We start from the raw sequence: 16273 nt of genomic DNA on the forward strand, positions 1-16273 counted from the left end.
TACGTCCATTTACATCTGAGGTCAAGACAGAAAGGCTCTCCCTTGAAGAAAGGTGCAATGAGAATAATAATGGGATGTGAAGCTGGAGAACAGAGCACACACACACACACACACACACACACACACACACACACACACACACACACACACACACACACACACACACACACACACACACGAAGCTAGTGTCCTATATTCTGTATAGCTGAGGTGCCATTCATCATCGGTATATAGCCTATGGGACGGGTGTGAATGTGACTTTGGCTTGGCACCACATCAAACCTACCGAGACACCCATCAGTGCCACTTCAGCCAGAGGACGCTTGCAATGTGATTATCATGTTATAACGCATAGAGGTATTATTTGATGACGTGTCGTATTATGGAATTTCTGGACATGTGTGTAGTAGCTCGCTACAGCATCATATTCTTTATTATATAGAGTGCCACTTGAAGGACGATCAAGTCGGTAAACGTCGGAAAGCTGAAGGCAACACGCATTGGAAACTATTCATGAGAATTGACAAAGAATTATAACGTTGATCAGCCGAGTGTTAGCAAGATTAGACACATTTCTAATCTCTATTGGACAGACAGACAGACAGACAGACAGATGCACGCACGCACACACACACACACACACACACACACACACACACACACACACACACACACACACACACACACACACACACACACACACACACACACACACACACACACACACAAGGGGAACATAACACCCACCCAACCCCCCCCCACCAACGGAGATGAAAAGAAGCAGAATGTAGCTGACAACTATTAATTAGCTTCCCACCAGAGGCCTTACAAGAAACACACTTTTCTTAGAATTGACTTCTTCATTCTGGGTTAATTCCCATGTTGCCTTTTCTCACAGGCAGTCCAAGTAGGTGGTGGAGGTGGAGGTGATAATCTGCGCATAGCGAGGAGATTGTGTGAAGGTTCAACAAAATGGACTCGGACAGTCCTTTGTGCCACTAGCTATGACGATGTATAGTGTTGTACTGTATGTGCAGTTTGGTGCTGCTTTGACTGTGATGTCTTCCCATCAGGCTGTATCTACAGTTAGGGTTGTCCCGATCCGATCACGTGATCGGAAATCGTTTAGGTTTAGGTTTATTTATTTAGCACATAGTACAAAAAATAGACAATAACATATCGAAGAACAAAAATACAATGCAAGGAAAGGAAGAAGCCAGCTGGCTTATTTGGAATCCTTTCCTGTATGGAAGAGGTCATTGATTTAAACAGATTAAAAGTTAATTTAGAACAATACAAAAATCGGGCCCGATCACGTCATTTTCAAATGATCGGAATCAGATCCATCCTACTATAAATGCGCCACGTCTCTGTATGTGTGTGTGTGTGTGTGTGTGTGTGTGTGTATGTGTGTGTGTGTGTGTGTATGTGTGTGTGTCTGTATGTCTGTCTGTCTGTCTGTCTGTCTGTCTGTCTGTCTGTCTGTCGGTCGGTCGGACCCACGGTTCTCCAGAACCAATTTCCAGCCTCTGCATCAGCCAATTGATTGCCATGGCAACCCCACACCTGCCAATTGATTACTTAACCAGTCCACTTTTCACAGTCACTCTTCAAGACACAGGCAGACAGACAGATACAGAGATCTCCATGTGGGACACAGACAGATAGTTAAAACGGGTGCTATGACAACGGGTTAGGTTCCCAAGTTGCATCGTTCTCATAGGCCGGCCCGACAGGCATATACAGGTCTAGTAGCACTGACGAAGGTCTTAGGACCGAAACGTTTGCTTTTTAATTGCACTTTGAGCACAGAGCACTTTATGAGCAATGATAAAATAAAAGGAACATTTTAAGTCTTGGTCTAAGGAGTTTTCCTTCTTTTTTCATACAGTGAGCGAGTCTTTTTCTGTCAAGTTTTCCTCCAGGTCTAGTAGCATCAATATTATATCCATATCATGATAGTATACTGATATCATGTATACAGGATATTGTCTGTGATTTTGGATATTGTACTATTGTGATATGTCATATTAGTGTTATATATCGGAGCCAGAGCCAAAGTTTGAATACAGTTTGCCAACAGCTTCCTTCTGTGTACAAAACACTGTAAGTTGCATAATGCCCTTAAACCGCTACTGTATAAACTTTCCATGGGGACTGAACTTCCCACAAGGGATCAATAAAGGTCTTATCGTATCTTATCTTAAGTAAACACAGTTCAATATGTTGTTTAATATGCATAATTTATTACATTTATTTCAGGGATATCGTTGCAGAATCGTATGTTATGAAACCTCATGCCTCCTCCTCTCTCTCAGGCTGGAACGCATAACAGAGGACATGATACACAGAACATTTTGGGACATCACTGAGACCCCTTTTCCACCGGTTGGTTCCCAATGGGAACCGGTTCAGTTCTTTTCCACCGGTTGGTTCCCAATGGGAACCGGTTCAGTTCTTTTCCACCGGTTGGTTCCCAATGGGAACCGGTTCAGTTCTTTTTGGTTTATAGTCCATGAGCCAGAGCTCCAAAATTGGTGGGCAAACTATACATATATATTAAATTGTTTATAGGATCAATACAAGTAAATGAATACATGATAACCCTTCCACAGTAGTAGCTTTTTCATATTTTCGATTATTTTGCATATTTTCCTACATAATGCCTCATTTGCATATTTAAAAATGTAAAATGTGTAATACAATAAATCATTGTCTTCGTGTAAGTACTTTACAATGGTAAATAACAATCTAATATAGGTATGGTATATAGGTATAACATTTCAATTTTGGAGATCTGGCTCATGGACTAAAAACCAAAAAGAACTGAACCGGTTCCCATTGGGAACCAACCGGTGGAAAAGGGGCCTGATTGGTCAATGATTTTTTTATTTATTTTTTTACCATGGGTGATTCATTGTTTTTTGTTGCTGCAAAACATGGCCATCTGTATGACCCCAAACTGCATGGTGTCTCCCAGCCTTAAAACCACACTCTTGGATTGGTCAGAACTCACTATGCACACTTGTTGTCAAGCTGTGAGGATGAAAGCAGCGAATGGCTTGGACTGTATAGGAATGAGAGCACTGGGATTCAGAATAGGGTGGAAAAATGAAGGTCAGTACGACCCAGATTTTGGCTGTATAAGTGAAGACCGTGAACAGGATATATTATTTCCTGTCTCACGCATAGAATGTCCACTTCTATACGCACCTGTCCATTAAGTGGACAGAAGGACCTTTTTAACCCATTTTGACCTGAGATCAGATTCTAAAAATGTCTTTGATTTTTCAAAAATAGCAGACCTACAAGCTCGTAGCGCGCCACTTGGTGGCGCGCTATGAGCTTGTAGATCTGCTATTTTTCAATAGCTAAAGCATAACATAATGCTAACACCAAAAGGGGTTCCCGCCCAAAATGGGTTAAACGACTATTTAAGTCGTTTGGTCTGAGACCGAAACATAACTCTCAGTGAGATAACAGATGAAGGTTGTGAGACCGAAACGTTGTAACTCTCAGTAGCCTAATAAACTACTGTTAAAGTGAGGACAGTCTGCGGGACCTCCGTTCTCTCATTATTCGCACTGGTTGCCAGCTCCGACGCACCTGCCTCTGTAGGTGTGCAAAAGGACACTTTTCTACAAACGACTATTTAAAAAATATAAATGGCTCTCAATGAGATAACAAACACTCCTTTTTTTCCTTATTGGAAAGATTTCTTCCGACACAGTGTGTGTTTATTTTTTTTGTTTCAAAACACCTAGAGCATAAGTTACCATGGCATGTACAGTAACCGTCAGAAAGACACGCTGTACTTTATATTGTCTCTGTCGGCCAGATGGAAACCTCATATGTACAAAACTGTTACTTTTCAGTATTCAAATTCAAAAGTAGAAGACCGACAAGCTCAAAACAAGTCGATTCGCACTGTGTTTCGCACTTGCGGATCTGCTGCTTTTGATGCTTTTGTGTATGATCAAGTAGGACGTTAAATTCATGGAGAAAAAAACACAAAAAGTTTGAATATGGAGATAGGAGGTTTCAACAATAGCAACAATATACAACTGCCAAAATGGCTTCACCATGCTGTTGCACATCTACTGTCCCACTGTGCAGTCCCAGCACTCACTGGCTTTGGTTTTAGGATGTCAGGCAGAAATCTCTTATCTCCATATATATATATTTTTTTATAGTATTTCTTTCTGTAAATTAACACCCTACGTGATCATACTACAGCGTCGCACAAAAGCATCAAAAGTAGCTGATCCACAAGCTCGAAACGTGTCCCGAAGCGACGCGTTATCAGCTTGTAATTGCCAATGAGATCTCCTCTATTTGAAACAAAAGAAAAGTGGCACATTACAAAATGATTCAGGGATTTAAACCCTTGGATGATAAAATGGTCACAATTTACAGTCTGGATTGTTACAGTACAGTACAGTACAGTATATTTCATACATGCCAGTTGTTGAAATTCATAGAATCTGTTCTTCGGTTGACCTAAAGTAACCTTTTTATGTCACTTACTCACTTAGTACATGCATTAAGAAACAGGCATTAAGATCTCAGTGGAACCGGATTTGACATGACTTTTTTTTTTAGGTTAAAATGAGAACAATTCTTCGCCACACTGTGGCAAGTGTATAGTGAAGACAAATAACCAAACATGTAAAAATGGCAAGACCCACTAGAGATTCCAATAGTTTAAGTTAGAAGGCATCTGTCTGATAGTGGAATGTAAACAGGTAACAGTATAAGACCCTTCGTAGATGAGAGCCTGCAGAGCTCTGCAACGCTGGAAGTTCTGTTATCACAATTCATGGAAGTTGAAATACGAACGCAGTGGCCAGCTCTAAATAGAAGACATCTCTGTCATATTAAATAAATTAATATCTGTACACAGTCAAATCCTGTGTTATCAATTTGTAACTCAGAGAGTGTAGAAATGAAGCCAAATTGGCATTATCAACACACACAACCACTTAAACCTAACTGACCAGATTGCCTAAGGGCTCTACACCAGTGACTTTTCTGTTTTCGCTCTACACATTAAATAACTTCGCTGAGAGTAGCATTGGATTGTACTGTGTAACGATTGCTGCCACATTTAGAATGCAGTGCTGTTTGTTGTCACTGATCCTCACTGGCCCTGAGGTGTGCATCAAACATGTATAGGGTATAGAGTTTCATTCCAAAATGAAATATTCACCATATTATTATGACAATGATTCCTGGGATTTTCTCCAATTGACTGTGATGTAGTGAAGTATACAGTATTGTCTCCTCATGCTGGACAATGTCTCAACGTTATGTGGTCTCTGGGTTACAATGAAATACAGGGCTCAAGGGACACTTTTACTCTACCATTCTTTTCTAGCTATCCTAGTCTAATAGCTGAGGTACTTCACAGGGTTTTATCTTTCCCTCAATAAAAGAAGAAAGGAAAAAACAAGGATGAAGTGTCATCTTTTTTCGGGTAGTTACAATGAGGGTTTGACCAGCCACATGTTCCATTTCTGTCACATATTCCAGACTCTATACCTGTGGCCAATCCTCAAAGGCAATTAATTCAAGTGAGAATTCTTGTGTTCCTAGAGGATCATAGCGATACCTAGCCACTGACAATGCAGTCGTGCAATATGAATATGAATAGGAACGTGATCCCATCCATTGTTGTTGTCTCCTGTTACAGCAGGATGTGTGACAGCCCCACTGTGTACGGCAGCAAGGCATCATAATAACTGTCTTCTCAGTGCAGAGTTGTGTTTTATAACTCCCATTCTTCTTTCAAATTCTGTGACTGGATAACATGTCCCACCTCACCAATGCTACTACCCAATGCACTACACAGCGCCTTGAGTGTCATATCTTATTAACATGGCTGGCCCCAGGGTGGATGAACCCCGATCTCTGCACACTGAGCTGCCTGTACACAGGATCTGGACGCCCCCCCTAGTCCTGCATGGCCACATCAGTGCCATCACCGTACCCAGTATAGCTATGCAGTCCTCAAGCCAGGTCACGTCTTCACGCTGAGGATGGTCATCTGTAGACACTCCTCCTTCAGAGCCACCAGCTCAGTCTTGTAATTGCTCGTCTTCCCTCCGTCGCCGTACACACACTGGTGCTTCTTGGTCGACAGCGGCGTCTCCATGGTGACCGAGCCGCCGTTGAGGATGTCGGCGTGCGACGACGAGGCGGCGGTGGACGAGGAGCAGCCGCGGCGGCAGGCGGAAGTCAGCAGCGCCGAGAGCGCCCGGCCCACGTCGTGCCTGGCGCCCTCGTTGACGAAGCAGTACAGGATGGGGTCGGCCACGCAGTTGAGGCTGGTGAGCGCCAGCGAGACGTGATACGCCGCGAAGAGTTTCTCCTCCGCGCCGCAGTCGCACGGCTTGTTCAGGAAGAGCACGCTCCGCCAGAGCAGGAGCACGTGGTACGGGCCGAAGCAGAGCAGCACGATCAGGATGAGGCTGAGCGCTAGCCGCTTGATTTTGGCCTTCTCCTGCTGCTCCGTGGCGGCGTTGCAGCGCACCGCGGCCAGTATGCCCCGGTACGCCACCAGCATGGCTGTCCAGGGGGCCAGGAAGCCGAAGAACGTCCTGTACAGGTTCATCCCGGCCACCCACTCCTGCATGGGGTACTTCTCAAAGCAGAAGGTGTGATTAAAGCGGTCCTGGAAGAGCTCGTTGTGGAAGAGTGGGGCGGAGTTGGCAACGATCTCAATGATCCATACCATCGCACTGATGATGACGGCTGGAGGAGAGGAGAGGAGATCTGGGTTAGAATGCATAGTGTATACTTTCTGCGCGACATACTGTACATGAAGTGGGTTTGTGTGAGTTTGGTGGTGGACGACCCAAATCTGGGTCCTCGTTCACAGCTAAAATAAATTACTAAAAACAGCAAGCTATTCGCAAGTGAAACTCCCCCAACGACATTTTGCCACAGGAAATTGCCAGTGCACTGCACGGGATTTTGTGTTTCCCAGGATGGCTGGGGAAGACTTCACCTGAAACGGCTTGTAATTGGCTCAAACGAGGGTAAGGGAGAGCCTGCACCCGCAATGTTTTCATTTCTGACAGTCCCCAGTTCATTTTGGCCTTCCGCTCCCACCGCCACAAGTGCAAGTGCAAGTTAGTCCTACATAATCCCTCAATTTTACTGTCTACTAGTACTGCAAAATCCTGTAATATTTCCTTTGGGACCCAAAAACAAAACAAACAAACAATGCAGATTGAGAGAGAGAGCGGACGCGTGAGAGACACAGAGACAGACACAGTCACAGAGACAGCATTACACGGTCGAGGCAGATAGCCGCCCACCCTAGAGTCGGGTTCTGCTTGACGTTTCTTCCTCAAGGGGGAGTTTTTCGTTACCACTGTTGCAATGTTGCTTGCTCTGGGTGGGATCTCTGTCGGTTAGCAAAGACAAACAGAGCTTTGTCGCTATTATAGACTTGTCTTGAGACAACTTGTTGTGATTTGACACTTTAATACAATTGAATTGAATTGAAATAGAATTGAATTAAAGCACCACGGACAGTGACACATTGGGCTCGGCTAGATTTACTGATTGACAGTAGGTTATTAAATAGATGCATTATGCACATACCTGCACCTGAAATTACATTCCCTGCATTTAGATACATTTAGAATTTATCTAAATTTTAGATAAACGTGTCCGTGTCAAGCTAAAATAAAGCACAACCACACTTGCCTCAGGTGGGCTATATCCATCTCATTGTGGGACAGTGTGGAATTTTGCGGGACACACGATGTTTGTGGCCGCCTAATCCCGATGCAGTGCTCTAGTGGCAACCTAAGAGTTGGGACTAGTGAGAAAGGCACTTCTGCATTCCAGTGTGGGTGGGACTACCGGGAGCATTGAAACATTGTATGACAGGGTCAGGAAAATATTGTGACAGTGTCAGGAAATGTGGTGACAGGGCCAGGGAATAGATGTCGCACCAACTCGTCACTATTTCAAATTTAAAGCACCATCTGATTGGAACGAATTACCAAGTTCACTTAGATCCATCACCTCTTTCAATGTATTTAAAGAATCGTTTTTTACTCATCTTTCAACAAGGGGTTTATCCTTTCAATAAAGGTATATAAATAAACTAGAGTGTTGCACCAACTCGTCACTAGAGTATGACTTGTCACTAGAGTGTGTTGCACTTGTAGGACTTTGGGTTAGTCCCATGTCTGAATATCATACTAGAAATATCAATCAAGCCATTGATTTTGAGTACACAGGATTGACTTACATCCTTAGTTGGTCTCCTTTGAAAAAAAAGAAATAATAATACAAATATATAAAATGTAAAAGGTTGATGACCTGTCATAAGTAACCGAAATGTTGCTTCAATGTTGATCCATCACCTCTTTCAATGTATTTAAAGAATCGTTTTTTACTCATCTTTCAACACAGTGCTCATGCTTCTAATCTCGTTAATCTCTCTTGGGCTGCATTGTCTTCTCACAACAAACTATGTGCTGCCTCTTTCTCCTACATGCATGTATACTCTGCTTATTATTATTAGCTCTGCTTATTATTATTATATTTTCTTATTGGTACCGCATGTATGTACTCTGCTCATTTTCATGGTTCTATTGTGCTTTGAGTATGCAGTTTTTTCCACAAGAACTCTGCTATTTATGGGTTGAATTGGTGGGATGGGAGTGGCTATCTTTGGGAGAGCTTTTGTTTTGTTCTGTTTTGTTTTGTGTGTATATATGGACGTACTGTTGTTGTACCGTATGTATTGTATGTACTGTTCATTTGTGTTGAGGACCCCCTCTAAAATGAGATGTGACATCTCAAGGGGTTTATCCTTTCAATAAAGGTATATAAATAAACTAGAGTGTTGCACCAACTCGTCACTAGAGTAAGACTTGTCACTAGAGTGTGTTGCACTTGTAGGACTTTGGGTTAGTCCCATGTCTGAATATCATACTGGAAATATCAATCAAGCCATTGCTTTTGAGTACACAGGATTGACTTACATCCTTAGTTGGTCTCCTTTGAAAAAAAAAGAAATAATAATACAAATATATATATAAAATGTAAACGGTTGATGACCTGTCATAAGTAACCGAAATGTTGCTTCTTAAATAAATCTGCTCCTGTATCGTCCTGCAAATAATTTTTATTATTGTAAAAGGTTGTAAAAGGTTAAAGAAAATTGAGGTTGTATAATGTAGCCTATATTAACATACAGTTCTTGGTATCAGCTTTGGAGAAACGATCCATTACAACCCCCTTATTCTAGGTTATCAGGCTGATATCATCTCTGTCGGGTGCAAACCTCATTATGTTCAAATGATCTACTTTTCAGGATTCAAACAGCAATGTAGCAGATCTACAAGTTCAAAATGTGTCGCTTTGTACCGCATTTCGAGCTTGTAGATCTGCTACTTTTGATGCTTCTGTAGGAAGTAGGACATTAATTTACGAAACAACAAAAAAAACAACAACAATAATAAAATATGGAGATTTCTGCCCGACAGCAACGATATGTGTAAATATATATGCAGTTTGGAATTATATCACTAACCTACACTTACATAAATATTTCGTGTCATTATTCAGTGCCGCAACCTCGCAGAGACAAATTCCTTGTTGCTTTCATGTCATAATTACAACAACCTCGCATGCAATCTCGTCTCATCTCGTCTCATCTCATCTCATCGCATCATCTCATCATATCTTGTACCTGTCCTGACTCTGCGGACCTTGGCAAAGCGCAGCGGGTGAGCCACGGCGAGGTATCTGTCTAGAGATATGCAGCAGAGGAATGCGATGCTGACGTAGATGTTGGTGTAGAAGATGAAGCCGAACAGCTTGCAGCTCTCCTGGCCGTGGCTCCAGTCGTCGCGCTGCATGAAGTAGTCGATCCACAGCGGCAGCGTGGTGATGTAGAGGAGGTCGGCCACCGACAGGTTCATCAGGTAGATGCCCAGCTCGTTGTGCTGCCGCACCTGGACAGTGACGGACGGGAGGAAGGACGGTCATTTTTTTAATTATCCTGTCGTTTTTTTCAACCCTTTTCACACCAAGACCCATTATTTAGTCGGAATTTGAGCCATGTGATGCGATTTAGCCTCACATGTTGAACATTGTCGTTGGATACAATTGGTCCACAAATCCATGCTCTATTGATGTTGGTACCATTATGAGAGATAACAGGCAAACGTTGATCAAAATAACTATTCTACATTCTCTAATTGTGTAGACTTCTTGTACATTAATGCAGATGTTTAACCCATTTTGACCTGAGATCAGGTTCTAAAATTGCCTTCTAAATCCTAACATTTTTCTGTAAAGCCCATGTTTCTATGTCAGTGGTCCTCAACCTTTTTCATGTCAAGGACCCCCAGAATTATCTCTATTGGGCCACGGACCCCCATCTCAAAATATGTAGTTTCAGGGACCCCCCAGAAGCCAATATTTTAGTTAAAAATGTTCGCTCTGAAATATATATTCAAAGATTTGCGCCAGATTTTCACGACTTTTCAAAAATAGCAGACCTACAAGCTTGTAGATCTGCTATTTTTCAATAGCTAAAGTAGAACAGAATGCTTGAAACACCAAGAGGGGTTCCCGCCCAGAATGGGTTAATGATAATTTAACTCTTGAGAGTGTGGTTTCATTTTATGCTCTCAAGAGTTAAAGGGCCCTATTTTGTGTGTCTTAAGTAACCAGGTCTTATGACTTAACTTAAGACCTGGAGGCATGGTCAATGATGTTTGGCCACTCAGAATAGCCAAATGGCATTGACCACGCCTCCAGGTCTTAAGTTAAGTAATAAGACCTGGTACTTAAGACACACAAAATAGGGCCCAAAGGGTCCATTTGGTTACCAACTCTCCATCATTTAGGTGGGGAATCAAGGACCACTGGTGGTCCCCGGCAGTGTTGTTTTTGGCAGCAGATTTTGATTTTAGTTTTAGTCATAGTCTCTTGAATAGTTTTCACTTAGTTTAGTCACATTTTTTCAACAACACTGGTCCCCGGACTACTGGTTGAAAACCACTGTTTTACACTAATGGCCTCAAACGTTTACATTTCAAGGTCTCCCCTTAACTCAGAAAGTATACAAATGGAACCAAATGGACCTGTTACGGTCCATTCCATTTGTATACTGTCAGAGTTACCGACTTGTAAATTTAAACACTTAAGCCCTATTTTTTTCTTTGGGCTGTTTGAAAATAGCCGATCTACAAGCTCACATAGCACATTAGCCGTGTCATGATGCAATGCGTTGTGGGCTTGTAGATCTGCTATTTTAGAAAGACGTTTGTACATGTTAACATGTGTTCTCTTATGGGGGACCCTGGCAGAAAACCCTTTCAAATGGGGATCCGCAGCCAATTGAATTTCAATTTGGGACTGGGAGACCACTGGTCTCAAACTCTATATTATCATATCATATTGAGGTGGAAACCTCATACTGTATGACTGTCCAAAACATACAGGTGTGTGTGTGTGTGTGTGTGTGTGTGTGTGTGTGTGTGTGTGTGTGTGTGTGTGTGTGTGTGTGTGTGTGTGTGTGTGTGTGTGTGTGTGTGTGTGTGTGTAGCGTCGGTATCCTCACCTGCATGTATGCAGCCCACAGGGCCATGCAGTTGGTGGGCAGGCCCAGGACCATAACTATGATGTACAGCGTGGGCTGAAAGTACTGGTCCACTTTGCTGTCCACATTACAGAATGAGATGTTACACATTGTCTCGGAATGGGGGTTTTGTATGTGTGCGTGTGTGCGTGTGTGTGTGTGTGTGTGTGTGTGTGTGTGTGTGTGTGTGTGTGTGTGTGTGTGTGTGTGTGTGTGTGTGTGTGTGTGTGTGTGTGTGTGTGTGTGTGCGCGCGCGCGTGCGTGCACGTGTGTAGCTGTTGAGCTACTCTTAGCTCCGCCCTCTCCTTCCTTGTTTCACCACATTCCAAATCCTGGCCTCTGGTAGACAGCCCTTCTCTGTCACACGACAATCCAACATGGCCGCCGCGGGAGTGGAATGACGACGACAGCGGCGGAAAACGTCAGTGGCATTTCCTGGACTGATAATGGGCAGGGAGTGGGCGGGGCCATTCATTGTTCCGCCTCGTTTCCCCCCCGGGGAAAAGGACGGCCCCTTTTTCACCTGGCCAGTTCCATGTGTCACAATCTGTTCTGTGCGTCTCACGGCATGGTTTAAGAAAAGAAAAGAAAAAATAAGAAAGGAAAACAAAACAAAACAAAAAGCCAGCTGGCTGCCGCGTGTCCCTCAAAAATATGCAGGAAGAGAGGAGGAGGAGGAGGAGCTCGGGGGATAAAAGGTAGTGAAATGAAAGCTGCCTTATCGACTGAAAGCCAGGCCTTCTGGCCCTGGACAGGACCTCATTAATCTTTTAGAGAATAGTGCTTCGGCCAGGTCTGCCGCACTCTGTGTGGCCTGTGTCTGTGTGTGTGTGTGTGTGTGTGTGTGTGTGTGTGTGTGTGTGTGTGTGTGTGTGTGTGTGTGTGTGTGTAATGTGTGTGTGTGTGTGTGTGTGTGAGAGACAGCTCTAGGCTCCACAGTGTCTTGATGCCAAACACAGTTCCTTGGAGAGGGTCATGCTAGTATCGAACCTCTGCTGCACAGCCTCACAGCTCAACGCTGCCTCCAGGCTGTCCCTTAACTCTGGGCTCATACACATCTGGAGGAGAGAGAGAGGGGGGTGGGGGGGGACAACGACACAGAGAGTCAGTATGCGTTATATTACAGAAAATTGTCTAAACACTTTATTTAACATCAAAGGGAGAGTGGAAGAGAGAAATGTATACTTGTGACGCGCGCCAGCGTGTGTGTGTGTGTGTGTGTGTGTGTGTGTGTGTGTGTGTGTGTGTGTGTGTGTGTGTGTCACAAAATGAACTCGGATTAATCCAGTATTTTCCCTTTCACGGCCCGATTTCCATTCCCCCATTGAATTGCTGTGTACAAAAAAGTCCCTCGCTAAAATGTTTTTTGCACACATTACTCATGTTACTTCTCACTTTCCAGCCTCCTCTTCAACATGTTTATAACGGTCTAGCATCTCCTTCTAATAACTGTTTCTCAAAATCGCTCAGCTTGTTTCTCATTCCTCCCTAAGGGATTATTATTCTTTCACGGATCAGCGGAGCTTCAGCGATATAGCGTTGAGTCTTTCGAGGTTACTTCTACTCAACCCACAATGGCACACCACACCACACTCTCATTGGCTCTGCTGTGCCCACACTAACACCACACAGTGGAAGACCTGGAGGCAACTTGTCATGCATAGCAATGAAACGAGAGCTGAAAAGTTTATTTTAATCGATACTTGATTACATGGTCCAACACATTGCATTTTCAAACAATGTTCACCATCAGTAGAAAGCAGTTGAATACGAAACACAACACAAATGCAATAACAGTGTTCATGATATAAAGGAAATATATTTTTTTATTTTATTGTAATGAATGCCCTAATCCATAAGTTGTGGATACATACAGTGCAAGTACTGTATGTATGTCGGTGTTGTCCACCGGCCAATAAGGGACCACCATTCCTGATGATGTAACTAAGGTACGTTTGGTGATCGGCTGGGTATGTATGTATGTATGTATGTATTTGGTTAAAATGGGTAAGGTTTTAAAAAAGGCAAAAGCATGCTCTGTTGCACTGGCCTAAAAGTGGGTCCTCTAAAACTGCTTCAACTTCTGAGAATGTGTGTTTGGTTCATTAGCCACCAGATGGCATACCTTATAAGTATGTATGTATGTCTGTATGTCTGTATGTATTTAAAAGGGGGGCTTTTTTGTAAAATCCCAGCCTACAATACCTTAATATATTTAAAATCCAAAGTAAGGTTACCAGTGAAGGGCAACCTGCCTATTCACTGGGGACTATGCAAGGCAGAGGCGTCCACCCCCCTGAGTCCAAGTTAGACTAGACCGCATACCTAAACCATGGTCCGAACCCATCCTCTAAAACACAATGGTAAAATGGATATACTTGGTAAAAAATGGACATTAATAAAACAACCTAAAAGAGTAAAAGTTCACAGCAAGGCCTGGATACAATTTATTTAATTGAACAGAAAGATGAACATAAAAATGAATGAGGTGTGAGTGTACTATGTGGGTGTTTGATAGTCAGCTTCTTTCATTTAGTATGTATGTATGTATGTATGTATGTATGTATGTATGTATGTATGTATGTATGTATGTATGTATGTATGTATGTATGTATGTATGTATGTATGTATGTACAGTATGTCGGGGTAAGAATGGTGGTCCCTTATTGGCTGTTTCAAAGTTGGTATAAAGAAATAGCGGGTCTAAAGGATTTAGAACAGCAGTTGTACTAGACATTAGTTAGTAGCAGTACTTTGGCCTACTTGTGTTCAAGGCGCATGTTGGCACCTTGACAGAGTGCATTTCTAGTATTTTAATATTTTAATAATAATACAACTTTTGGTTGAATATATAAATGGAGGAATAAGAACGTGTCTAAATATATTAGTGAGAAACAGGCCCAGCTGGAAGAGGCCTGTTTAGAAAGACGAAGATTTGTGAAGGAAGCGGTTTCCGTCCCTGATAATGTTACAGCCATTGGTGTGGACCAGTGACTCTGGTCAGGATTCACCCACGTGCCTTATCATACACACATGCATGTGTGCACTCATGCATGAATGCATATACAGTAGCCTACATGCATGCACTGACTTATGACACACACACACACACACACACACACACACACACACACACACACACACACACACACACACACACACACACGTGCGCGCGCGAGAGAGAGAGAGAGAGAGAGAGCTAAAGGTTCACTCATTTCTCTGCAGTCCTTTGTGAAAGAATACCTTGACAGCAGAAACAACATGTTGATCATAACTGAGGAACAAAGGACCTGTCAGCGGTGCTACGACAGTTGAGTCATTTCTACAGAAAGCTCTATACTATAGAGCTATAGTACCCATATGGTACTATAGTACTCTATAGTACCCATTATTGTTTTTACTCAAGCTTTACCTACGGAGTCGGCCAAACAAAAATGGCTTGCAAAAAAAGGTATAGGCCTACTTACGTTCTTAAGTTCCGCGACCAAAAACAAATACTTCTGATGGATCCCCAATGAATCTCAAATGTGAATAGGGAATCCCCAAGGCTGACATTACCCGACTCGCGGATTTCCCTATTCCCACGTCTCCACCCCCCTGCTGCCACCAAGGGTAGGTGCAAACTTGAACTTGCTTGTTAACCACAAGCAACGTCAACTACCACTGCAAAGCTTTGTAGCTTATCAAACTTTAGCTTGAGATAAGCCCCCATTTGTTATGGCCTGGCTCTAAGGCCACAACAAAAAAGGGAAACCACACCACAGGTCAAGCAAAAATTAAGGGTTTTAATAATTTAAATGAAATAAATCTCAGATATTTTGTTTTTAAACAATACCGGCAGGGAAACATGCGGCCCAAAGTCTGCCCAAACCAGATGGGTGCCACTCCAGCAGCCTGTGGAGGAATGAAGAGATAGAGTATTTATTGTTAAATAGCGTTCAGAGAGACAATGGCCAGGTGTCTCCCCTTCCGCTCATCATCTATGGCTCCACCCTCCAAACCAGCATTGCAAGGGAAATGGTTAGGCAGGAATAGACCGCGGCCATCTTGCCATTAAGTTAATGACAGGGTTTCAACTATAGCCGCAATTTGCCATTGACAGCCCATACATCCAAACAGAAAAGTCCTTTCTATCTGATTGTATTAAACGACGTCAAACTCACCAAAGTTGCAGCTGTATGCTTATCCTGCAAAGTGTTTGTTTCATACAAATCACTGTAGATTGTTATGAACTACTTTCTGTCGAGAAATTCCTTGCAGGTAATTATGTCTCATTGGATATCACTCAACCGTCCTGCGTACCACCTGTTTTCTATTTGCATATAATGCAGGAGTCAGCAGGACGCTGAAAGTGAGCGCTGAACCCTGACTAAAGGTCCAGGCGGCAGGCAGCCGTCACAATTGTCACTCAAGAGACCAACAATGTCAACAACAATGCTAAGAATGTGGTTAGAGCTGCTTATCATACACGGTTAGCATGCAATGGTTGTGTGTGTGTGTGTGTGTGTGTGTGTGTGTGTGTGTGTGTGTGTGTGTGTGTGTGTGTGTGTGTGTGTGTGTGTGTGTGTGTGTGTGTGTGTGTGTGTGTGTGTGTGTGTGTGTGTGTGTGTGTGTGTGTGTGTGTGAGAGAGAGAGAGAGAGAGAGAGAGAGAGAGA

The 16273-nt window shown here is 43.1% G+C and overlaps 1 protein-coding gene across 1 annotated transcript; it reads right to left on the reverse strand.

Annotated features, from left to right (window-relative positions):
- Nucleotides 1-3431: 3431 nt before the first annotated feature.
- Nucleotides 3432-11741, reverse strand: gpr4 (G protein-coupled receptor 4). The gene is made up of 3 exons (XM_079514075.1): nt 11600-11741; nt 9719-9983; nt 3432-6753 (listed from the first exon to the last, which is right to left on the reverse strand). The coding sequence occupies exons 1-3, from the start codon at nt 11726-11728 to the stop codon at nt 6020-6022; spliced, it is 1128 nt and encodes a 375-aa protein (XP_079370201.1). The 5' UTR covers nt 11729-11741; the 3' UTR covers nt 3432-6019.
- Between the last annotated feature and the right edge of the window lie 4532 nt (nt 11742-16273).

The sequence above is a fragment of the Electrona antarctica genome (genome assembly GCF_951216825.1).
Source record: "Electrona antarctica genome assembly, chromosome: 11".
NCBI classification, from domain to species: Eukaryota; Metazoa; Chordata; class Actinopteri; order Myctophiformes; family Myctophidae; genus Electrona; species Electrona antarctica.

Excerpts from the sequence above, each read along its gene's own strand:
- gpr4 (XM_079514075.1), bottom strand. The coding sequence starts at position 11,728 with ATGTGTAACATCTCATTCTGTAATGTGGACAGCAAAGTGGACCAGTAC. Across the intron at positions 9,984-11,599 it reads TGTGGGCTGCATACATGCAG|GTGCGGCAGCACAACGAGCT; the intron begins GTGAGGATACCG and ends GTCACTGTCCAG. Across the intron at positions 6,754-9,718 it reads GGTCCGCAGAGTCAGGACAG|CCGTCATCATCAGTGCGATG; the intron begins GTACAAGATATG and ends CCTCTCCTCCAG.